At 41.6% G+C, this 26,153-nt stretch overlaps 1 protein-coding gene across 8 annotated transcripts in view; it reads right to left on the bottom strand.

Moving 5' to 3' along the window:
• RABGAP1L (RAB GTPase activating protein 1 like) overlaps positions 1-26,153 on the bottom strand; it is a 530,390-nt gene that overhangs the window by 389,320 nt on the left and 114,917 nt on the right. For all 8 annotated transcript variants that reach the window (XM_073356445.2, XM_073356440.2, XM_073356444.2 and 5 more), the window contains one exon: positions 16,619-16,763. In XM_073356445.2, the coding sequence (XP_073212546.1) occupies positions 16,619-16,763 (145 nt within the window). The remainder of the gene's footprint in view (positions 1-16,618; positions 16,764-26,153) is intronic.

The following is a 26,153-nucleotide window of genomic DNA, read 5'->3' as shown; positions in this document are numbered from 1 at the left end:
GATCAGTTCTTAGGAAGCAGCAATGACTTTGTAGATGCAGCTAAAAATTTGGACATGAATGTGAACAAAGCTAGCCATGTTGGCTCCTGCTCATTGAGAAAAAAGGCTGGATATTTTTAAGTTACATATTGAACTCGTATGGGAAAAAAATATTTCCCAATAGCTATTTGAAAGATCACCTAAACACAGAGCGCAAAAAAAAAAGGGGGGGGCCTTTAAAAAGCTACATAATAGTGTGTTTCTAGCTCTGTGAACAGCTGTAGCAAACAAGTGTTTCCATTCAGTATCACCCTTATTTCTTGTTCATGGTTTGAACAGACTTCAATTTTTACAGAACTTGTTTGCTATTCAAAATTCTTCAAGTACCATTTCATGCTGACAAATTCCAACATGTTGATTATTTGCAGATTATTTGCTGAGTGTCTGCTATTTTTATTACCACTATGTGATTAGTCACCATCACATGGTATTGCTTCTTTTTCCTCTTTGGAAGAGCAATTAAAACAGTGGCTGGGGGAGGACTGAATCAGATTATTATAATAGAGGCTGAGAGCAGATACAGAATTATCTCATCACATCAATATGAACTAATTGGGAAGGGCATGTGTGGTCCCCTCTCCATCCATGAAAGGTTGGGTCATATTCTGGCTTAGTTTATATAAAAAAAAAAACAACATATTTTGAAACAGTTAAGGTTGTGTCAGGATGCATCCCACACTCTCAACACCTTAAAACGTGGAAATAAATTAAGAGAAAAGTCTCCTGCATTCTTTGCTACTTTCACATTACCTATAACACAGTCGATAACACTCTCCCATCAGGCTTTCAATTTTCTCTCCAACTGATACCAAAAAGCAATGCATAGCTCAGCTTCAAATTCATGCTGTTGCACAAAGCCTTAATGGTGACCTCATGTGCCCATATCATTTATATGAGCAGAGTGGCATATCTGACTATCACACAAACCATTCATATGGGAAGTTAATCTGCCTCTACAATGCTAAAGTCATCAAGGTTTTGCATGAAAACTCTGGGACAAAGCTCTTGGGTTAGGACACACAGACAGACTGACTCAGCCCCCTCACAGTAGTATGAGCAAAGGACCATTACATTGTGGCTATGTACATGGACCCCACTTTTTAAAATATCAGATGTATTTTACATGTGTTTCTCCCTTTCCTTCCTGAGGGGGCAACAGGCAAAGAACTGGTAGCAAAGACTAACAGACTGGCAACATGCATTCAGCAAGGACCTGATCCAAACATCAGGGAGCATCATGCTGCTCAGAGGAGTGCAACAGAAACAACAGCAGCAGCATGACAGAGGCAATTCAGAGGTGAAAAGATCCCTGTGAAGCAACTTGGAGAACTTCAGACTGGTCAACATTTTCCCCACGCGCCCAGTAGATTCAGCTGAAGCCAGGGCTGCACAGATGGCCACAGACTTTATTAATATTTATATCATGCTCATTGTGTCTCTCCCCTTCATTCCCCAACACAGGTAGGATATATGCAAGGTCCCATTGTTGTACTGCCCATACAGACCCTTAGTTGTACTGGCATAGTGAAAGGGATCTGCAACTGGACTTTCACCTGTGCAGTTTCATCCTCCCTTCCCCCCCAAACTTACTTGGAGTGACTTTTTAGAAAGGTAGGTAATACACAGGTAATGTGAAGAAAATTACTTTAATCAAAACAAACATCCTCTTCCATACTAAAAAAAATACTTATCTAGTAGCAGCAGGGAAGAACAGAAAATGGAGTTGGATGTGAATGAGGACAACATTCAAGGACTATGTGCTCCTTGGTGAAAATCTGCAAATGACTGTCTGATCTTCAAAGAGAACATATACTGCCTTTTTTTGCAGATCATTTGGCTTCAGTTATATAATATTGTATAGGAGTGGGCTAGGGCCTGCAAGACAAAGCTAGAGCAACCACCGAAATACTATCTTCGGTACTCAAGGACTAGCATTCAGCATCAATGACAACCTAGTGCTAGTGCAAGTCAATACATCAAAAAACTTTCAGTCGGACCATGTTTTTATTGTTTCATTTGATTACACTATGTTTGCATTCATCTGCCTCTTTGTACTCATATGAAATCTAAAAATTTGTAGTAGGCAACGGCCACATCTTCCTACTTATGTCTATTCGTAGTTTAGCATTATTGTAGATTTGTATGACCTGTAAAGACAAACTGTTGTGTATTCTCTTGAACATCTGCTATCTGTTGCGGAAAAAGGCAGTATATTGGCCTAGCTTAACAGGCTAGGCTACACTAACAGTACTGCTAAAGTAAAGTCTGCTCATGAAACCTGGGGGATGAAAGACTGTTACATCTAAAGAGGGTGTTACTACTGCTAGTCTTCTGCAATTTAATTTTTAAGCTTGTTTAAAACAATTTTTCTATTCTATTAATATCAGCACATTATGTTTGTGTGATACTTTCAGAATTTTGCAAGGTCTGTCAGGAAACCAACTGGAGAAATATAACAAATGGTCCAACTATGAGATTTAATGTTCAAATAATTTGCTGTGCAGTGAAATGTTTTAGCACTCCAAACACTCAAAAATTAGAAATGCTCACCTCAAGTCACCCATGAATTAATTTAACAGTAAAACAGTTCCCCCATCCTAACATATTTGTTTCAAAATATTTTAGAATAATTTTAGCAAACATTAAGCTACAACTATTGAAGCAAAAACTTAAAATATGGGGAGTGTGAATGAAAGGTTAACACAGTAAACACACACTCCCACCTTCCCCAGACACAATTCTCCTGCTCAGATTGAATGGGAAGCTAGAGATGGATGGCATAAATAGGGTAAGGACATACATTGCCTGTAGAGGAAAAGGAGGTACACTGATAGAAGGAGGACATAAATCCAGAGGGGAGACACTTCACCTCTCATTCAAGTAAATATTTGTTCACCCCACTATCCAGGGCATGGCTTTGATGTGGCTGGGAACAATGGCAACAACTTCTGGCATCTCAACTAGCAACAGCGGAAGCAGCGTTCCATGTACCTTTGCTCTTGCAATGCTGGTTTAGTTCATCATGTTGGGGCTGCTTCTTTCTCCGCTCCCTCCCTCCTTCCTCATACTGCATTGGGTGGGGGAGTGAGAGGATAACATGCTGCATCTGGGCCTGACCATCCACTGCCCCTGCCACTGGCTGATGTGAGTGGTGCTGGGCCAGGTGGAGCATGAGGGAGGGTTGATGCAGTTTTCTGCCTGGACAGAGTAACCCTTGTGGGCTCCCAGTTTCAGCCCTGCCCATCTCAATCTAGTTGCTTGGTCTGCAGTGATGATGGGAGCTAGGCTAATCCACAGTTTTGGCATCTGGAAACGATTTTTCTCATAAGGCAAAACTGGCAAATTGCTGTGTGGGTTTTTTTTACCTTCCACCTGACACTCAAGAGGTCTGGCTTTGGCGTTTAATTATTTCAACTTTGGCAGATTCCAGTGCAGTTGGCAGGTTAGAAAGGGTCCTACTGAGAGCGCTGTAATCTAGTGGCATACTTGGGCATTGACCCTGGTCACAGCACAGCATGGCGAGGGGTCATGCCGATGTGTCTCATGCTGCTTGCAACTCCGCATCTTCTCTCTCCTTCTCCACATTGGAGGCAGGAGACTTGGGCTTTCAGTCAGAGTACCTTAGCAGAGCTGAGGGTGGAGAGGGTGCATGACCTTCACAATTACACACAAGTTTATAGTACATCAGGGTATACCACATAAGAGAGCTGCAGTGGAACAACCTTACTGGATAGTTTGAGGTGGTTACCCCAGTTAGGTAATATTTTAAATAAAGTTGTGGCCTCTGCATTTAAACAATATTATGGTGGGTGTCACGCTGCTTCCATGTCCATAGCAAATAGTTTTCACAACGAGCCAGTTCTCTCCTTCCCTCCTCTTCCCCCTTTCCAATCTACTGCTTGGTGGAATTGTGGCACAGACCCTAAAAAAGAACCAGCAATCCCAATTCACAGATGAGGGATTCTCTGGATGAATCTTTGCCAGATCTCCCCCATGCTGCTGCTCCTCTTCATGGGGTGATGTGATGGTAGATTTGAGCAATATTATTCTGCGCACATTGGCTCACCTGACTTGCAGACAGCAATAGTCCCTCTCCCTGCAGCCTCTGAAGCAAACATGGTCCAGTGGACCTTTCCAGCCCTCTCTGCCTTAATCCCTAGCTTCTTCCTCATTTTCAGATAAAATCCTATAGGGGCCCTGCCCTACTTTTACTCAAAACAAGTTTTGTTTACTCATTTGTTTGCTCAGCTATAGAGCAAAAATTTGTTTGTAAAAACATTTGTACAAAAAGAGAAGACTCCACTCATGTATATTCATAAATAGCAAATACAAAAGGGTGCTAACCATGGAAAATTAGAAGTTGGTATATACTTCACTTAAATCTTAATAGATAATTTTCCCCCACTCTTCATTCAGCATAATTCTCTTTACAGTTCACTAGTTTTACACCCACAGTGATGACAAAGCCAATTAAATGCAGCACAATAGATAAGTGCTCCTAAAAATGTAAATTCCTTCAAAATGTACTGTACCATCTGAGTTTGACATCTCTATGAAAAGGCAAAAAAGAGAAGGTTATTTTTTTTAATTTTATTTTAAAGCGTGGAACGAGAGATACTTGGATATCTAGTGGGAGCAATTCATAACCCCTAGGGACCACAACAGTAAGAGTTCAAGTCAATCAACCTAAGGTACAAAGGTGAAAACCTATAATGTAATTTGCATCAGAACCCAGACACACCAGAAAAAAGGTCACAGAGGTTATCGAGGGCATAGGTAACTTCACAGACACCCCGCCCCCCGGAGACTTGATAAACCAATAAGGAGACCTTTAAAAAAAATCAATATGCCATTTTATAAGTAACTAAGGTAAAGAATGCAGGGCAGGTGTAATGTAATCACAGTGGTTCAATCTCAAGAGTGGCTCATTTCTGCACTCTGCACAAGCTACACCCGATTACTGTCATTTATTATTTAAAAGGTAAAATGTCAGTTTTACAGAGCATAAATTGAAGTGACTATATTTTAGCATTTGATTAGATTAGCAGATAAAATGGTTATCAAAATCACATTTTTAAGCATTCCAGAAAGCCAATTGAATTGAACCAGAGTTGATAGACCAGATTTTTGAAAGTGTCAATGCAGATTCCACGATGATTTTTTTAATATGTATAAGCGTTAGCACACCCATGCGTATACTCCATTTGTCCTCAGTTTGCACTATTGGGTGCATGAATGAGGTCCACAATGTAAATTTCATGATTTGCACACACTGTGCGAAAGTGTACAAAACGTTTGCCCACACAAAACTGAATGTGCAATGATTAGGATTTTACAAATTTAGCCTAAAACAAAATTGAAGTTCCTAAAAAGAACCTTACGGCCCCAAGATATCCTATGTGGTCTGTTTCCATACAGGGGACTGGAAAATCCTCAAATTTTTGCTAGCTGTTTCTACTCATCATTCTGTTGGAGGAGTGGGGCTTGCCCCAAAGCAATAGTAGTGAGGGGAACTGGCCCAAAGAAATAGAGGTTACTTACCTGTATCTGGAGGTACTTCAAGATGTGTGGTCCCTATCTGTAAGCATGCACATGATTTGCTTGAGTCCAGAAATTTTTAGTAAGCAGCGTCTGTTGGTCCACATATCGCAATTGTTCTACTTGTGCTCCAAAGAAGAAAGTATTAAGGGCAGTGTGAACAGACACCTCTCCAATTCGTTTTCTTACCAGGGAGAGGGGTAACTAGGGGCTGAGTGCCAGGATGGCCCCCCCTTTGTGGTCGCTGCTCCCCAAGGGCTCTGCTGGCTCTGGAGCTAGGGAGGTTCTTACTGGTTGCCTGAGCAGTCAAAGGGGGCAATAAGCTGAGGAGCTGTCGCAACCCTGGGCACCAACTGCAGGAGACGGGGGACCTCCACAGCTGCTTGCTGCATGGCACCAGCCGCCCTGCAATGCCCGGCTCCAGCTTCCCGCCTCCAACCTGGCCAGGAACGGAGGGTGTGGAGTTGCCCCTGAGGCTGCCTCTCTGTGGGTAAAGCACTGCAATTTGGGGGAGGAGCAACACCCCCACACCCCCTAACTCTGCCCATGGGCTCAGCACTTCAGCCCCACAGGGGGTGCCGGGGCTCAGGGTTTCAGTCACAGAGCCCCATGGCCCAGTTGAAATGACTTGTAGCCCCGCCAGGGGGCCAGGGACCCCCAGTTGAGAACAGCTGTTTTAAAGTGTATAAGACTCATTGGTCTTCTCACTAAAGAGGTTATACTCATCGAAGGGAAAGTTCTCAATGTTATTCTGGTCCTCCCTGAGGTATCCCTGGGATTTATAGGGAATTATAGACCAGTCAGCTTAATTTTGGTACCTGAAAAGATAACGAAGCAAATAGTCAAACAATCAGTTTGTAAGAACCTAGAAGATAAGGTGATATGTAACAGTCAAGCTGGAAGGGGATATCGAGTGAGGTCCCACCGGGATCTGTCCTGAGCCAGTTCTATTCAGGATCTTCATAAATGATTTGGATAATGGCACAGAGTACACATATAAAGTTTGCGGACAAGCTGGAAGGGGTGTGAGCGCTTTGAAGGACAGGATTAGAATTCAAAATGATCTTTACAGACTGGAGAAATGGTCTGAATTAAACAGGATGAAATTCAAAAAGGACAAACGCAAAGTACTATACTCAGGACGGAATAATCAGTGGCAAAAATACAAAATGGGAAATGACTGCCTAGGAAGAAGTACTGCAGAAAGGGATCTGGGGATGATGGTGGGTCACAAACTAAATATGATTGAGTCACAGTGTAATACTGTTCTAAAAAAAGCCAACATCATTCTGGGATGTGTTAGCAGAAGTGTTGCAAGCAAGACAAGTAGTAATTCTTCTACTCTACTCAGCACTGATAAGGACTCAATTGGAGAACTGTGTCCAGTTCTGGAAAGATGTGGACAGAGGAAGAGCAACAAAAATGATGAAACATCTGGAAAACATGACCTACGAGGAAACATTGAAAAACTGGGTTTGTTTAGCTGGAGAAGACTAAGTGTGGGGGCTTGATGAGAACAGTCTAATTATGTAAAGGTTGTTATAAAGAAAAATGTGATAAATTGTTCTCCTTATCCACTGAGGACAGGACAAGAAAGTAATGGGCTTAAATTGCAGCAAGGGAGATTTAGGTTAGACATTACAAAAAACTTCCTAACTATATGGATAGTTAAGCTTCAAAACAAATTAACTAGGGAGGCTGTGGATTCTCCATCTTTAGAGGTCTGTAAGAACCAGTTAGACAAACACCTGGGAAGGATGGTCTAGAGATAATCCTTAGTCCTAGCCTGAGCGCAGGGGGCTGGATTAGATAACCACTTGAAGTCCCTTCCAGTCCTACATTTCTATGATTCTATTGTATAATTACAATCATAACTCATGTCTCATGACTACAGCTGTGACAATGGCTCTAGAGGCAGTATCTACTGTCACTTGAAGTGACATCTTGGCCACCAGCCTGCTTCCATCAGTAAGGGCTTGGAACTGGGCCCTAGCTTCCCAGGGAAGTCTGTTTTTAAAGTCAGCAAATTTGGCATAATTCAGGAAATCGTATTTTGCTAACAATGCCTCATAGTTAGCAGCTCTGAATTGGAGACTAGCAGATGACACTTTCCGACCCAAAAGGTCGTTTTGCACCTTTGTCAGTTGGGGTAGTCTTTGAGAACTCTGGGTCTTTGTGTAGCAACTTGAACCACTAAGAAGTTGGGAACTTAATGAGCGGAAGAAACCTCTGACACTTTCTCTGGCAAAAAATATACATTTTCTCACTCTCTCTGGGGTAGGGACACACCAATCTAGTGGGTTTCAAAATGGCTTGATTAACTGCAAGGGCCACCTTCAAAGGGCCAGAGGCTTGGAGGATGTCCAATAGGCGCTGTTGTGTGTCCTGGTCTTCTTCAAAGAGATATCTGGAGCTCCGTTGTCACACACTGCAATAACTCCTGTTCTGCTTTTGGTCATCAGATAGAGAGGGAGATGATGGAGCAACCACCTCTTTCAATGAGAATGATATACCCACCAGAACAACTGGATCCAGCTTGACTTCCTCCTAAATTCTGACAGAGCCAACTGGAATGGCTAGGAGAGGACAGTTGGTGTGATTCCTGCACAGATCCACGATGCCTACAATATGGATCCCACAGGCCCCAGTAAGACCAGTACGGATTGACCAGAGGGGAAGGAGTGTAAGGCATCTGAGACCAGTGGTTGGAAGGAGGTAGACAGTTCCAGTACCTTCTTTGGTCTCGTTTCCCTTGTAGGAGAAGGGGGGAGAGGGAGCCTCATCTGGAATGTCAGTCACTTGATAAAATTATAGGCTCCTGTTCTACCAGCAGTGCCAATGATACTAAGGGAAGGATCTTCGAAATTGTGGACATAGTAGGGGAGGATACTCTTCCTCACAAGGTGGTCTCTCCGCATGTAGGTATGTTTCTAAAGGGGCCGAGCATGAGTGCAAGGGAGCTTGTGGGCAGGACAGAGTGAAGACATCCTCCAGCGAGGTAAAGGCTTCAGTCCTCAGTGTTTCAAGGGCTTCTGAGGAGTAGATCAGTGGATCCAGGTCATGCAAATGTCTTGTGTTTGAGAAATCTGGCATGGAGAACCAGAGGTGGATTAAGGTTTCGTGAGGCCCTGGACCAGAGCATACCCTCTGCCTGCAGCCTCACCCCCATTCCACCCACAGCCCCAAACAGCCCTGCCCATCCCATCCCCCAATATGGCCCCCATTGGCTCCCTTCTGCCCCACCCCTCGCTATGGCCCCAAGACCAGAAAGCTCTGTTCCCCCCTTACCTGGGCCCTGAGGCTGCAGCAGGAAGCCAGATCTCCTCCAGTCCCAGGATTGCAGCAGTGGTTGGGGCTTCCCCCACTGCCCCGCATTTCTGCGGAGCCTGAGCAGGGAGCAGGCTGCTGCCCCTTCCCAGCCAGGCTCTCTCCCAAGTAGCTCTGCAGGCAGTGTTCCAGCGTAGCTGGAGAAGCTCTAGCCCCGTCCCTTCCTCTCCGGCTCTGAGTCTGACCCTGGCCCTTCCTCTCTCTGCCTGGGCAGCTGCTGGGGAGCACTGGACCCTCCCAGTCATTGAGCAGGGTTGGGGCATAGGGGCTTCCCCTGCCCACCCGCCCACCCGGCACTGCGGCCAAGGAGTGGGGTCAGGGGAGTGCAAAGACTTCCCTTGCCCCGCCCAGTGCTTGTCTGCTGTGGGCGGGATGCCCATTTTTCCAGGGTCTCTCAATTGGCTGGGGACCTTGGGCACGGGTCCTGTGGGCCCAGTTGATAATACGCCACTGCGAGAACATCGGAGCCATCGGATGGGATCCCCATCATTGAACTCCTACACGGAACCATTGGGTACCACTCATTAGGTTTGCAGGATGGAGCGGGACCCAGTACGATTGGATCCTTCTTCCTTCATGCCTGTCCTTCTAGGACAGAAGGGTTATACAGACCTAACTCTTTAGAACCCTCACATGAGGGCTCACTTGACTTTGACAGGATGGGGAGGAATCCTCTCTCTTAGAAGCAGATTTGGACAGAGATCTGTCCTTATGCCTATGTTCATGTCCCCTTCTCCTGTGAGAGGATTTCTTAGACTTAAGAGCTTTTGCCTCTACTCTGGAAGTCATGCTCGGAGGTCTGCTGCTCATAGTCTGAGGCCGTTGTATGGGGAAGGTCTCTCCAGCCTGAATCTGAATGAGATTTCACGTCCTGCTCCATGAGGTGCTTCTGCAGAGAAAGCTCTCGTCCCTTATGAGTTTGGGGAGGGGAAAGAGCAGCAGATGTGGCACTTGATGGCAATAAGAGTCTCCCCAAGGCAATAAAGGCAGTGCTAGTGGTAGCTGCTGATGGAAAAGGTGCAGGAGAGACAATTCTTGAACACCGGAACTCTTGGCATAGTCCCTCTTCAGAAGGAGAAGCTCCCTGGGGTGAGAAGAACTAAACGAATTATGCTAACTATAAAAATACTAAAAAAAAACTAAACTATTTGCAACTATTTATAAATTATATTTACAGGTTCACAGTAAAGAAAGATCAAAGTGGACAAGGAGGATTCTGACTCCGTCCATGTGGTGGTATGAAGGAACTGGAGAGGTGTCGGTTCACACTACCCTTTATAGTCTGTTTGGAGTACGAGGAGAGTAACTTCACATCCCAGACCAAAGAACACTGTGTACTAAAAATTTCTGAACCCAGGCACATGGTACACATGCATACCCAAATGAGGAATACATATAGAGACCAATCGAAGAAGAACCCATAGAATCCTATCAAATACTCATGAATATCAAGGATATCCACAGAGGGCCATGGTCATTCACAGAAAAGCCCTATGCTGCGAAGATTATCATACAGAACTTGCTGCAGATGGAAATTATCACTTAGCCCTCAAGGGGAGTGGGTTTGACAGAGAGAAGGGAGAATATACTCATATAATGCTTACCCAGTCCACCACAACTTGCACGTATGTGTCCTGTGGATTTGGCAGAAGGAAGAATATGATGCTGTCCAGAGCACCCATCATCCCTGTCCTATCCATTCCTGACCTAATCACAAATGAGTTCCCACAGACAAATTTTCATGGGGTTGGGGAGATTTGGGTACAGGAGAGAGAAGTAAGGATGTCATGCAGCTAGGACCCTAACTACAAACTATTGCCCCCTAGCAACTTTTGTTATAAAACAATTCTTGAAGAGAAGCAGCCATAAAATTCCAAATTTCAACATTTGGCATGAAAAATTCACGTCATACAACTCTAGGTAGGTTTGCATCCCATGGAAATGTTTTGCATTTAAATATTTATTTTTTTAAAACTGAGAATTCACACTTGAATCACTCACTTTACAATATGAACATAAATCAAACTAAACTATCAAGTGCGTGTTACATTGAGCGAGAAAAAAAAATATACAGCAATATACTGTACTAAATTTTTCACCACTTAAAGGGATTAGAAACTACCCAACAGCACAATAATATTGCTGCAGGAGTTGATTCAATGTATTTTTAATAACTGAAAGGTTAACTTGCAATGCAGTAAGAATAGTCTAATGTTAGAGAACTGCATGTACAACCTGTAAAAATGAGAGATTGACTCATCTCAGGTGTAATTTTTTTATTTATTTTTTTTTTTTAAGTGAGACACTATGGATTTGCACACGCATTAGAAGCTGTTGTATAAAAAGGTTAAATCTTGTGGGACTGCAACCAAGGTTTCTGTCTGATAGAAGGTCATCTTGTCCTATGTTCAAACAGACTGTCCTCACAAACTGAACAGGTTTTAGTTTTTAGTTTTTATGACTACCGTGGGAATTAAAAGCCAATGCACATTTAAAGTTGTTTGGTTGAGGGAGGACCCAACAGCAGCAGCCTGTTTTTGGGTTCTGACACAGTTCTTATGAATTAAACGAAATATCAGCTATTTTTAGTTTGTATAAAAAATGCAGAATGGACTACTCCCCCAAACGGTTCTTATGTAATTTATTTGTTCTTATGTAATTTCCACAAAATAGGAATTCATTCTGAGATACTACTCTCCTCCACTAACTCTGCTTCTGTAACTCCTTGATTCTCTCATCCTCTTTTCTCCTGCCCCAGAGACCATGGTGATGCCACTGCGATTCTTTCCTCTTGCTAAAAGAACAGGAGGAGTTGTGGCACCTTAGAGACTAACTAATTTATTTGAGCATAAGCTTTCGTGAGCTACAGTTCACTTCATCGGATGCTGTTTCCTGTCCCTCCCCACTCCACAACTTTTCTTCTTTCAAAGTCAACTTCATAAAACTTTGCAGTGTTGTTGTAGCCATATTGGTCCCAGAGTATGAGACACACAAGGTGGGTGAGATAATACATTTTATTGGACCAACTTTTGTTGTTGGAAAGTACAAGCTTTCGAGCTACCCAGAGCTCTTCAAGTCTGGGGAAGGAAATCAGAATGCCTGCACTAAATACCAGTTGGGACAGACTAAATGAAGTGGGCAATTGGGGCATAGACCATTATGCATGCAGGGTTTGAAGTGGGCAATTAAGGACAGTGTGGTGTATTACAAAATGTTAGACTGAGCCACAAAACCATGTCCCCGTTAAGTTCATGGCTTTTGTTGTTTATCCGAGTTTGAATTTAAGTTAAGAGGCTTGCCTTTTGAAGAAGTTGTGCAGGTTTCCTTTGAGGACAAATATTGAAAAATTAGAGATGGAGTGATCGCTTTATGAAAACTGTTCATGCACAGGTGATATGGTGTTTTTGTCTTTCTACATTTTTTGTCTTTTACCATACTCTGAGATGATCAGATCATTTTACATTGCTCACTCTGTCCTTACCAACTCTCTCTCTCTGGGTCCTCCAATACATAACTCTCTCAGATTTCTCTGCAGCTTTCAGACCCCTCCATCACTTGGATCTCCCTCTCATCTTCGAATTTCATGATGTCTATACGCAACACCAACCTCTCCTCCACGTCGCAATCCTCACATGCTATTACTTTGTTCTTATTTCTGGAGAGTGAAGCCATCTCAGAAGAGTCCAAGGACCAGGGGACTTCAGGAGGGAAGAACAAATGTGTAGCAGAAGTTCTACCTCTACCCCCCAACTTGTTAACAAAAAAATTCAACTTCACCTCCCTAGTAAGATTCACGTATGTTTAATCACATTCCAACATGGCTCCGATAGCACAGTCCCTTCCTTCTGCACCAGCATCAGTGCAGAGACTCATTCTTTCATATCTGGAGGACGCCCAATTCAATTCCTGGTGTGTCAGGCCTAATCATCTTTAAGAAATCTGTTGCTATACCAAAAGGCTGACCGTTCCTTAGTTTTCCTTTCAGCACTGCATTTCAGGAAATCATGCGAATGTTCTATAAGATGACTGACCTTTGGGCAGATGCTTCTTAATTATCAAGCTACTCTCTCCAGAAGTGTCACCTGACTAATACAGTGTTACTTATTTCTTTTCTTTTTTTTTTTTAAAAAGGAGGAATCACTTTTTGAAGACTATTCTTTGCCAATTTACAAAAATATAAAAGTTTACGAAGGAAAATAATGCCATTAAAACTATCTTACAGTTGGCTATACATTAAATAAATTCAACTTTTTGTATAATTTTGGCACATTTGTAAAGAAAGCATTTTATTTATCATCTATTTCCTACTTCTGAACTACTTTCTGAAAGCACTGAATATTAAGTATGACTTTATGTGGGCAACAGCAGGGAGGCCTAGTTTTTAAAATCATACAAAACTATATCAAGAGAACTCAAAAGCCGTCATTGCAATAACAGTTTAATGACTGTGGGAGATACAAAGAAGACAAGTTAATTCATGAAATTATTTACACCTAGTTGCTGTATATCAACTTCATATCAAAAGAGCACTGAGCTGGTGGACTGACGTGGACAACAGAAACAAAAAATCAGACCGAGTCATCAAGGATGGTCTTCTAAGGGTAACCAGTATCATTAGAAATCAAAACATTAACTCAAAAATAATACCTTTCTCCTTCCCCCAATCAATCCAGTCTTAGGACCTCAAATGTGGAACCCTGCCTTTCCATGAGCAATCTCCTAAGCAACCAGTTTACACTCTTTCCCCCAAGTATGTGTGTGGAAGAGGAGGAAACTGAGGTTAACACCTTTCACAATTTCGTGACCTTATACCAGGACCAATTCTGGCAGGCTATAGAATCCCCCAGTGGAAGGAAAAACAGGGAGAATCAGTTCAGCTGCAACCACTGGAACAGTAATGAACAACAGTTTCATTTGTTTGCCATAGTTTAGTGCCTACTTATTCTTCATTCCTCCATCACACACTATAAGGAGTGAATTTGAGAAACCCTGTGCTGTACTTCATATGCCTGAAAACTGCTTCCCTCCCCAGCCACCTCCCAGCCCTCCAAAAAGAAGATCTGTTCTGTTCTGAGAAGCAGTTCTCAGGAAGCTTGGCCAGGCATGTGAGGAAACAGCAGCATGAGGGGGATACTTGAACTTCAAGTTTGGGTCTTAGATGACCAGGAGAGGTGAGGGAGCACTGTCTTTTCCTCACTAGTTAGCAGCTGCCTAACTTCATTTCATGTTGCCCCTCATGGGGGTCTTTTAAGTCTCCACCCTCCTAGCTATTTCATATTGCCCTTTTTCTATAGGATGCCTCCAGACCCCCACTTTCAGGTGCTTCATGCTGCCCCCATCTAGGGGTTCTTTCCTGGCCACTGATGGCTCTTTGTCTGGGGACTTCTGTCAGGGCAAATTTAAATGGGGGAGGAAATGAAAAAATTATTACAAAAGAAGCCCCTATGAGCGTGCTTGAACCAGCCATGCCTTGCACCTTGTCAAAATTCAAAATTACACATTAATAATTCACTCTCCCACTACTTTACCATGCTTTATGAACATGAGCACAGATACCCTAATACATTTCACTTGAGACCTCTTCCAACAACATATAAGGGAAAGTTTAGTCAATATATATCTGGATCTCTTTTAGTTAAATTATAGTTTGAATTAAGCAACCTTGTTAGCAAGGTAAGGCAATTTAGTGTGGAGGTTCAATGCATTCTTCTGCTTTGACAAGCAAGCTGTTAATATTAATTAAATAAGACTATAGTGATCCCCTAAGCAGGGGAACATTTCTGAGCCGCCCCCAGCTCTCAGGTTTGATGACTGAGCTGACAGAAATATGAGCTGCAATGCTAGTGATAAAATGTAATGGAAATGTATGTTAGGCTGATATGAAAAATTCCTAAATGGCCACTGTATGATTTTGCAGAGATCTTTAAAAAAGACAAACTGGAAGTTACTGTCATGAAACCAAAGCACCAGTAAGAACAAAGATATGCTTTATTTATTAGAAAAACACAATCCCGATTTTCTATAAGTTCTTGCTCTTATGACACAATTAAATGTATTTCCCATTCACATGAAAATGCTAATGACCTTAAAACCACCATGGGAAGAAAATCCACATGTCCGCCAATAAAACAGCAGCATAAAAGTCCTTCTGAACCACTCTCTTCATATATGGACTGAAAGATTATTCTGTCCTATTTCTTAAAGTGACATTTCCACTCCTAATCATGGCATGCGTCAGCTAGCTCACAAAGGACCACGGAATGCTTAGTCCTGGGGTTGGCAGAAATTGAGATAGCTGCAAAGGGTAAGTAAGCAAGAAGAGGATGCAAATAAGGCATCATACACTTTTATGGCATTATGTAAATAAATAATATTGCAAGCTTCAAATGTCATACAATGAATCATGAGGAAAATGATGGAGCGAATAGAGTGGGGAACAGCACTTCATAAAGAATAAAGAACAACCCCGCAAAACCCATACATGGATGAACTAACTGGTAACCTATGAGATGGGAAAGTCCCTACAATACAGAATATATGCCATAGTCAGGACCAGGTAAAAAGGGAGGCGAGAGGGAATATGGAGCCGGTATTTATGGTCCCTGATCCTAAACAGAAATTAAACAAATAAATAAATCTTAGTCAAGATCTAAAATACAAATGAAAAAAACTTTGGAATTTTTAACTTATTATATTTTTCCATAATAATAATTAATAATCTGCAAAAGAAGGTACATAAGAATGGAAATATATGTAGAACAACTGGTAGTGACTCATTTAATCAGCACATCTAGCAGGATGGATAACTTCTAGGCAAGTAATCTAAATGCAGTTTCCATGAGAACAGTGTTACATCGTAATGACATTTTTAAAAGAGGATTATTTCCTTTGCAAGTATTTTGAATTTAACATATGGAAACTAACATTAGGTTTAACTTACCATTTTATTTTTCCTGCTGTGCACACCTCTGTACTCTTATTTACCCTATTTTTAAATAAAACTGTTTTACACAACATCAAGAGGGCAAGCTCTAGAGAATATTTATTCTCTAATAGCACAGTGTTCATTACATTCTGGAATAATCACTTGTTATTCTCAATAATAATCACTGGGAAAAAAGGAATTAATTGTGCAATAGTAATTGACGCCTGCTCCATCAAACAAGCTGCTGAAAGGACACTTACTACAAATTTAAAATATATTCAGGATAGATTGCCAGCATGAAGGAAAACATCCACAAATAATTTTTAAGTTATATAAAAATGATCCACAGGCACCAGGGATTGAGTCAGAAATCATTACTACTATAAACAGCTAAGAGCTTCCTGGCATCACTGTTAATTATGAGAGCTCTTTCTAGAGAATAATGGACTCTGATTGGAAGAAAAACCCTTTAACAGAAGCTTGCTATCTTGTTAGCCTAACGGGTGAGGAGGAATGGCAAGTTTTGGTGCAGAGTGCTGTATGGATGCACCCTGTTTGCTGCTGCATCTGGATAAAACAGTCTAGATAGGACAGTCTAAAAGTGTTGGGCACTGCTGCTGGTAGTGAAGATGCACTAGTTGTGAATGACAGATGATTTTTTTTTTTTTTGCTATTATAATACATCCCTGATGGGCACAAATAGGAAGAAATCTATATGGGAATAAAAGGCAGAAAAACTATGAAAAAAGCAGCATATACGGGAATTTTACATGTTCATTTTACTCTTACCTTCTTCTGCCTCATCCTCCTGTGGCGATAGCGGACCCCCTCCACTTGTTGGACTGACTGATTCATCATCTCTCTCAGACTCCCGCTGCAGACTTACAACTTCATAAATTGCATCTCCAGCATTTGTGTGGCTTTTCCCTGCAGACTAAAAATAAGGACATAAAATGAGTTTTAATGTTAGGTTCTTGCTATTCACCAATTCCATGTTTCTGCTGGTTTGTTCAAAATAGGCTTAAACCAAGGACTGATATAGTAGTTTGGGGGCAAGACTGTCCAATTTCAATGGAAGTTGCACATGTGGATTGAGATTAGTATAAGACATTGCTGAATGTAATTTGAGGAAGAAGAAAAACAGCAATGAAAACAGGCAGAACAGTTATTGTTCAAGCTCCTCCTGCAACAACCTTTATGTATTTGAGGAATTATAACAAAAACTTTACAATTTAAATGTAACAAACTGAGACAGAGAGGAGACTGCTTCAATAAAAAATCGCAAAGAACAGACAGGAAAAATATCGTGATAAAAAAAAAAGTACCAAGCATTTTTGAGAAACCAAGTTTCTTAGGCATTTTGTAGAATGTTGAGAGTTAGCAGTAGGTAGCATGTTGCGTATCAGAAAGATTACAATACGCACTGCATGGGCAACGTGCTATGAAAGGATCCTTAGAAGTAGGTTGTGTACAGTGCACACATTCACCTGTGCTCCAGGGACCACAATATCTTCCATTTAATCCCAGGAGCCCTTTAGGATTTGTATCCAGTGTATTTATGTTTTACCAGTAGCTGAAATTAGCTGGGATGCCTGAGCTCAATATCCCTAGTTATAACAATTTGGGGAATAAGGCACTCTCACTGGAGGGCACTTGACACTCAAAAGTAGCTTCATACCTGACTGTGCCTAAGTTTGATAACTTTCAAGGCACACTGAAAGGAATACATTTTCTGACATTCTTTATTTAGCATGAATCAAGTGTGATAAAAGATCCATTAAAGACCCATCAAAATTTTTTGTTGATTAAAACAACTTGTACTTCATATTTTTAAAAATTTAATTACTTAAATCTTGAAGATTGGATCAATGAATTTGATAAGTCTAAAAGAAAAAAAATCAGTAAAATAACTCTTTAGTGTGTCCACATTAAATCTTGAAAGAGAAAAGAACCAGACACCAAGACTGTTCCTAGATGTCTCCTCTCTAACATGTGCCCCAGCTGCTTCACTTCCCAGAAATCAGAGAACAGTATATACAACTCTCCTTACTCCCCACCCCCATGTAAAAAAGTTTCTTCTCTAATGTACTCAATATTATTATTCAAAAAGCATCGTGATTCATGTGTTTTCATATGGTTGTCCAATAATAAAGCCAAATAGCTGTTAAGTGAACTGGAGATAAAGTAAAGGAGTTTAAGCCTCCTTAATTCTTTGCAAACCTTACATAATCACAGTTAAAATAAAGTCATTTTTCAAACAGGCTAATAATGTAAAGTCAGCCTCAAAAATCAAATGAAAGCAGTCTTACAGAGGTGGTGTTAAAATTGTCTCAGAAGCATGGTGTTAACCACATGAGAAAAAAGGAATATCCAATAAAGGATAAGTGAAAGAAAAAAAATTACCAAGTATTAGAATAAGATATTACTGTTTCCTCTGTCAGCAAAAAGTAAGAGTAACATATGAGAACCTGCTGTGTAAAACCAAGGCACTGACCACTTATCACTTAAGAGCCCCTGGCACCTTTCATTCAAAAAAGGAGCACTAACTCCAGCTTGCTCGCCAATTTCCACCCGCAGTAATTATCATCTTCCACTCTAAATACCTCCTCTAGTTTCAATTCCAGTTGGTGGAACTGTTCCATGGGCTAGTCTAAATCTGGACTGCCTGTAGTTGGACAAAATCAAGCATTCCCCCCCTACTCTGATCAGTCCATCACATCTGTTTCTATTATAACCAAAAAAACAGGGCGTGGGTCCTCTTCTCTCTCTCGGAGTATCAGACAGTTTTCCATACAGTTCTGGAAGTGCAGGATGAAATCTGGGCGACAGTTTAAAATGTAGAGCCATTACGCTTGTGATTAGTAAAATATAGCATTGGGTCCATTATCAATGCATACACGTTTCATCTCCCAGGATGTCAGTATCAGGTAATTGCAAGGCCCTTGGTCAAGCAATTATGTCGACACTGATAATCTCATCATTTATCAAAATCTCGGACATTCCTTTTGGAGGGATAGAGAGGGGTGTTATTGAGAACACTACAGTTATACAGCTTTAGCGTTATTCTGAGGACTTGGGATAGTATTCAAAAATCTGTTTAAATGTCATTTTTTAAAAAATATATTTGTCTGAAATGAAGGCACATATAAACAAACATTTTAAAAATACATTAAGAAGTTCAGATTAGCCCACTGCCAACATTTAGGACTCTTCTAACCACCAAAAATGCCCCCTCAATCTACTTTCCACTGATACCCTTAAAATCCCTTCAAAAAAAGGTGAAGTATTCCTTGAAACATGCTCTGCTGACTCAAGTTTACTTGGACCAAGAAAGAAACTGTATTTTATTACGAGTATCAAATAAAAAGGATTATAGTGTACGATCTTTAAAACTGGAAAGGGCAGCAGTCTTCCACATTTTCACATACTTGTGTTTTTTATAAATTCTACTGTATTTCACTTATCTCTATTGTAAAACTGAAGAGCTGGAGTGCCAAAGAAAACAGCTTGCATGAGACTGATTTAGTCAGGTGGGCATTCAGTGTAGTCTGTGCCTTTACTGTACAGTAAAAACATCACTATCTGTTCAGCACTAACTGTTTTATCCCTTAGTAAGGCGACAATTGTCATGCTAGTTTAGGATCAGCAAAATTAAGTCAGTCCTATTCATTTAAGTCAGCCACAGGGGTTGTGATTCCACTGCAATACAACACAAATTAGAAGATCAGACTCCACTCTTCAGATCTTGAGCCAATATCAGTTAGATGTGTAAATCTCTAGAGAAAATGGATCAATGTTTATTGCAGGAGTATGAAACCCTACATAATTCCAAAATGAACTGAATAATAATGGGAAGCTTCAAGTAATGGGGATCAAGCAGGACAGAAAAACTATGGGGAGGACCTTTGGATTCTACTCTACTGAACATTATTCAGTAAAGCTTACACATACTAAGAAGCATATGCACCCTTCCACTGCATGGCAAGGACGGATGCAAAATCATGTAAATCACACACTCACAGTCGTGGGAAAGCCACACAGAGGGAATATGCAGTATGCTGTATCTTGAGTCCACCTCCCCTAGGTTGAACTACACAGCCCCTCATACAAATAATGACAGACAGAGCTGGGGGGGTGTGCTAATGAAGTAAAATATTCTGGAGGAAATCTAACTTGCACAATAATCTGTTGTGTGTTATTCTGAGGAAGGTACATGTTTTAATCGATATTATTAAAGCATTATATAACATTACAATCATCTATATAGTGATTGTCATTAATAATGATCATTTAATGGTGCAATTTATAACATTCATTCCCTCACTGCTCCTTCCACACACTGGGGGGCAGTGTAGATGACATCACATGAAATATCACAAGAAGGCAGACAATTAAATATTGTGCTTGTATACATATGCTGTAAGTCTAATTACTAAAATGGTTGAACCTGAGTGCCTGGGATTGAATAAGGATATTGAAATAAGAGGCATTACAGAAACTTGGTGAAACAATGATAATCCACGTGACACTAATACGGGGCACAAAATATGTAAGAATTCCAGTAGAGTGCACTGGTGGGTGGGTGTCACTACCTGTGAGAGAAAGCAAAGTCAAATATAGTAAAAAACTTAAATAAATCAAACTTTACTATCGAATCTCTATGGATATAAATTTCATACATGAATAATAAGAATATAGTAACAGGAATATACTAAATCACCTGACCACGGTGGTGACAGTGATTATGAAATACTCAGGGAGTTTACAGAGACTACAAAAACAGATCACCCAACAATAACGAGGGATTTCAACTATTCCAGTACTGACTGGGTATATGTCACCTCAAGACAGGGATGCAGACAGAAAAATTTCTGGATACCATAAATGACTGCTGTGACATTGTGTACCCTGGGGGAAACACCCTGTAATCCACCATATTCCTCATTTGTATATAATTGTGATATTATATATAAAGCATCCCTTGTAAGGTATCAGGGGAAAGGTTATGATCTGCTGAAAGTCATTTCTCTATCCAAATATGTATATCATTAATGCATATGAAGTAGGGCTGTCAAGTGAGTAAAAAAATTAAACTCGCTGTTAAACAATAATTAGAATACCATTTATTTTAAATATTTTGGATGTTTACTACATTTATAAATATATTAATTTCAATTACAATACTAAATACAAAGTGTACAGTGCTCACTTTATATTTATTTTATTACAAATATTTGCACTGTAAAAAAAATACATTTTTAATTCACCTCATACAAGAACTGTAGTGCAATCTCTTTATCATGGAAGTTGAACTTACAAATGTAGAATTATTTACAAAAAAACTGCATTCAAAAAATAAAACAGTAAAACTTTAGAGCCTACAAGTCCTCTCAGTTCTACTCCTTGGTCAGCCAATCACTCAAGACAAACAAGGTTGGTTACAATTTGCAGGAGATAGTGCTGCCTGCTTCTTGTTTACAATGTCACCAGAAAGCAAGAACAGGTGTTCGCATGGCACTGTTGTAGCTGGTGTTGCAAGATATTTACATGCCAGATGTGCTAAAGATTCATATGTCCTTTCATGCTTCAACCACCATTCTAGAGGACAGGCTTCCATGCTGATAAGGGGTTCTACGTGATAACTATCAAAAGCAGTGCGGACAGACATGTTCATTTTCATCATCTGAGTCAGACACCACCGGCAGAAGGTTGATTTTCTTTTTTTGGTGGTTTGGGTTCTGTAGTTTCTGCATTGGCATGTTGCTCTTTTAAGACTTCTGAAAGCATGCTCCACACCTCGTCCCTCTCAGTTTTTGGACAGCACTTCAGATTCTTAAACCTTGGGTCAAATTCTGAAGCTATTTCTAGAAATTTCACATTGGTACCTTCTTTGCATTTTGTCAGATCTGCTGTGAAAGTGTTCTTAAAACGAACATGAGCTGGCTCATCATCCAAGACTGTCATAACATGAAATATATGCAGAATGCGGGTAAACCAGAGCAGGAGACATACAATTCCCCCCCCAAGGGGTACAGTTACAAATTTAATTGACGCATTATTTTTTTTAATGAGCATCATCCACATGGAAGCATGTCCTCTGGAATGGTGGCCAAAGCATGAAAGGGGCTTACGAATGTTTAGCATATCTGGCATGTAACTACCTTGCAACACTGACTACAAAAGTGCCATGCAAACGCCTGTTCTCACTTTCAGGAGACGTAAATAAGAAGCAGACAGCAGTATCTCCCATCAATGTAAACTAACTTGTTTATCTTAAATAATGAGGAGTCTGGTGGCACCTTAAATACTAACACATTTATTTGGGTATAAGCTTTCATGGGTGAAAAACCACTTCTTTAGATGCATGGAGTGAAAATTATAGATACAAGCATAAATATACTGGCACATGCAGAGAAGGGAGTTACCCTAATGGCTACTGCTCTGATACTTGTTTATCTTAGTAATTGGCAGAATAAGAAGTAGGAGTGAGTGGACTTGTAGGCTCTAAAGTTTTACACTGTTTTGTTTTTGAGTGCAGTTATATAACCAAAAAAATCTACATTTGTAAGTTACACTTTCATTATAAAGAGATTGCATTTCAGTACCTGTATGAGGTGAACTGAAAAATACTATTTCTTCTGTTTATCATTTTTACAGTTCACATATTAGTAATCCAAAATAATAATATAAAGTGAGCACTGTGCACTCTGTATTCTGTGTTGTAATTGAAATCAGTATTGAAAAGGTAGAAAAACATCCAAAGATATTTAATGAATTCAATTGGTATTCTATTGTTATAAGTGCAATTAATCGCAATTAATGGCGATTAATTTTTTTGAGTTAATCATATGAGTTAAATGTGATTGACAGCCCTAATATGAAGTTATGAGAATTGTGTTGTAGGGTTGTCACTAAAACATGCTGTAATTTGGGGGATCAACCAGATATTAGCTCCCCAGAGGCAACAGCAAGGAAAGTGACCAACACCTGGGTGGGATGTCAATCAACGCAGCCAAAACCATTGTCCAGCAAGGGAGCTACAATGCAATGACTCACCTGCATGAGGCCACAGCAAGGGAATTGTTCAACCTTGCCTGGAGACTCAGCAATGCCCACCCAGACATGCCTGGACTTGTGTTTTCCAAGCACATGGACTGAGGATATAAAACCAAACACAGGGGGCCCATGCTGGACTTTTCTCCTTCACCCACCTATGCTGCAAGCAACAAGGACACTCTGAAGACTCCAACTGAGGGGACTGGCCCAGATTTCAAAGGTGAAATCTGTATATTAAGGACTGCAATATCCAGTGGGGTGAGAAAAACTGCTTAGTCTAGTTGTTGCCCAGTCTAATCGGGTTGAGAGTTTAGACTGCGTGTTTATATTTTATTTCTTTTGAAATAAAAATTTTATTTTCTTTTGAAAAGGCTGGTGTATATCCACTTCCATTGATGAAAGATGAACCAATTAATAAAAACCAAATTGATGAAAGATGAACCAATCTTGAGCAGTGCAAGATGGTATATTTCTGGGGTACAGTGCTGGGAACTGGGCGGATTTGGCTCAGGTGCCTTTCCATGTGTGATTCATGAGTGGCTCTGGGAGCATTCATTCAATCTAGCTGGATGTGGGGTCTCCACATGTGGTTGTGCTGAGTGATAACAGCACCTAGAGGGGTTTGCTGCTGGTCACTAGCAAGGCATTGTGAGAGAGACAACCCAGGATGGAGAGAGTTCAGAGGGCACAGCGGTCCCACAGTCTCAGGCTGTACCCCGGGGATCCCATCACAACTGCCTATTGAAGCTGTTTCCCTGGAACCCACAAGGGGAGCATCAGTTCTTGATTTAGTCTTCAGTGGAGCACAGGGTCTGGTCCAAGAGATGAATATAACTGAACCACTTAATAATAGTGACCATAAAAAAATTGAAACTAACATCCTTACAGAAGAGAAAATACCAAACTAACCCACCACAGTCACATTTACTTTCAAAAAGGAAAATACCACCAGAACAAGGAATCTAGTTAAAAGGAAACTAAACGGAACAGTGTGACCGAGTGGACTAGGATCTGAGGCCCCTTGCTGGAAGCCACAAGGTCCTGACACACTCGTCCCAGGAAAGAGCAATAGAGAGATTCTCCAAGCGGGCGAGAGTGGCTCCAGGGGAAGCAGCCAATCAGAGACCAGGAGAGCCCAATAAAAAAGAGCTGGGGGGGGGGGCAGTTCCTTGCTGGAGCTAGAAGAGTGCAGATAGTACTCCTGGCTGCCCAAAGGGAAATGCAGCACAACAGACAACTCAGTGCTAGTAAGGACTGGGGGAGCGAGGAAGGACTCCTGGCTGGCTGCTGGGCCTGAACTTTGAAGGGCCCTGAGCTAAGAGTAAGGTGTCAGGGAAGGCTGGGGCTGTGGGGAAGCATCCCAGGAAACTGAATACAGTTTTACTGAACGGACACAGTGGAGCGTGGCTGCTATTCTTAGGGTTCCTGGAATGAGACTCAGAGTAGTTGGTGGACCTGGGTTCCACCATAGGCCACTGGGGAAGGGCCTACAATTGGACAGTTTTAAACCCCCAGAAGGGGACTGAAGTGTCAGGAGATCCAGCTGGAGAACTGGGGGGCAGAACAGACTAAAAGGGCAAAACCATTGCCTTCAGGGAGGAAGCCCTGGGGGTACGGCCCAATACCAAGACTGGTACTGGCTTAAAGACCACAGACACACCCAAACAGAAGCAGGAGCTCGCAAGAGGTGGGTGCCACACAGTGAAGTGCCTGCAAGGTGCATGGAAACTTTTTGAAAACACCATAGTAAAGGCTCAAATTAAACGTATACTGCCCCCCCAAAAAATATAAAAAACAGTAAGAGCAGCACAAAAATGCCACCATGGCTAGACAGCAGAGTAAAAGACACAGTTAGAGGTAGAAATGCATCCTTTAAAAATTGGAAGTCAGATCATAGAATCATAGAGTATCAGGGTTGGAAGGGACCTCAGGACGTCATCTAGTCCAACCCCCTGCTCAAAGCAGGACCAATCCCCAGCTAAATCATCCCAGCCAGGGATTTGTCAAGCCTGACCTTAAAAACTTCTAAGGAAGGAGATTCCACCACATCCCTAGACAACGCATTCCAGTGCTTTACCACCCTCCTAGTGAAAAAGTTTTTCCTAATATCCAACCTAAACCTCCCCCACTGCAACTTGAGACCATTACTCCTCGTTCCATCATCAGCTACCACTGAGAGCAGTCTAGATCCATCCTCTTTGGAACCCCCTTTCAGGTAGTTGAAAGCAGCTATCAAATCCCCCCTCACTCTTCTCTTCCACAGACTAAACAATCCCAGTTCCCTCAGCCTCTCCTCATAAGTCATGTGTCCCAGTCCCCTAATCATTTTTGTTGCCCTCCGCTGGACTCTTTCCAATTTTTCCACATCCTTCTTGTAGTGTGGGGCCCAAAACTGGACACAGTACTTCAGGTGAGGCTTCACCAATGTCGAAAAGAGGGGAACGATCACGTCCCTCGATCTGCTGGCAATGCGCCTACTTATACAGCCCAAAATGCCATTGGCCTTCTTGGCAACAACAGCACACTGTTGACTCATATCCAGCTTCTCGTCCACTGTAACCCCTAGGTCCTTTTCTGCAGAACCGCTGCCGGACCATTCAGTCCCTAGTCTGTAGTGGTGCATGGGATTCTTCCGTCCTAAGTGCAGGACTCTGCACTTGTCCTTGTTGAAGCTCATCAGATTTCGTTTGGCCCAATCCTCTAATTTGTCTAGGGCCCTCTGTATCCTATCCCTACCCTCCAGCATATCCACTTCTCCTCCCAGTTTAGGGTCATCTGCAAACTTGCTGAGAGTGCAATCCACACCATCCTCCAGATCATTTATGAAGATATTAAACAAAACCGGCCCAAGCACCGACCCTTGGGGCACTCCACTTGATACCGGCTGCCAACTAGACATGGAGCCATTGATCACTACCCGTTGAGCCCGACAATCTAGCCAGCTTTCTATCCACCTTATAATCCATTCCTCCAGCCCATACTTCTTTAACTTACTGGCAAGAATACTGTGGGAGACCGTGTCAAAAGCTTTGCTAAAGTCAAGGAACAACACGTCCACTGCTTTCCCTTCATCCACAGAGCCAGTTATCTCGTCATAGAAGGCAATTAGATTAGTCAGGCATGACTTGCCCTTGGTGAATCCATGCTGACTGTTCCTGATCACTTTCCTCTCATGTAAGTGCTTCAGAATTGATTCTTTGAGGACCTGCTCCATGATTTTTCGAGGGACTGAGGTGAGGCTGACTAGCCTGTAGTTCCCAGGATCCTC

Source organism: Lepidochelys kempii, chromosome 8 (assembly GCF_965140285.1).
Source record: "Lepidochelys kempii isolate rLepKem1 chromosome 8, rLepKem1.hap1, whole genome shotgun sequence".
Classification (NCBI taxonomy): Eukaryota; Metazoa; Chordata; order Testudines; family Cheloniidae; genus Lepidochelys; species Lepidochelys kempii.
Note: the sequence above shows the minus strand (reverse complement) of the source record. Positions and strands in the feature narration are given on the sequence as shown.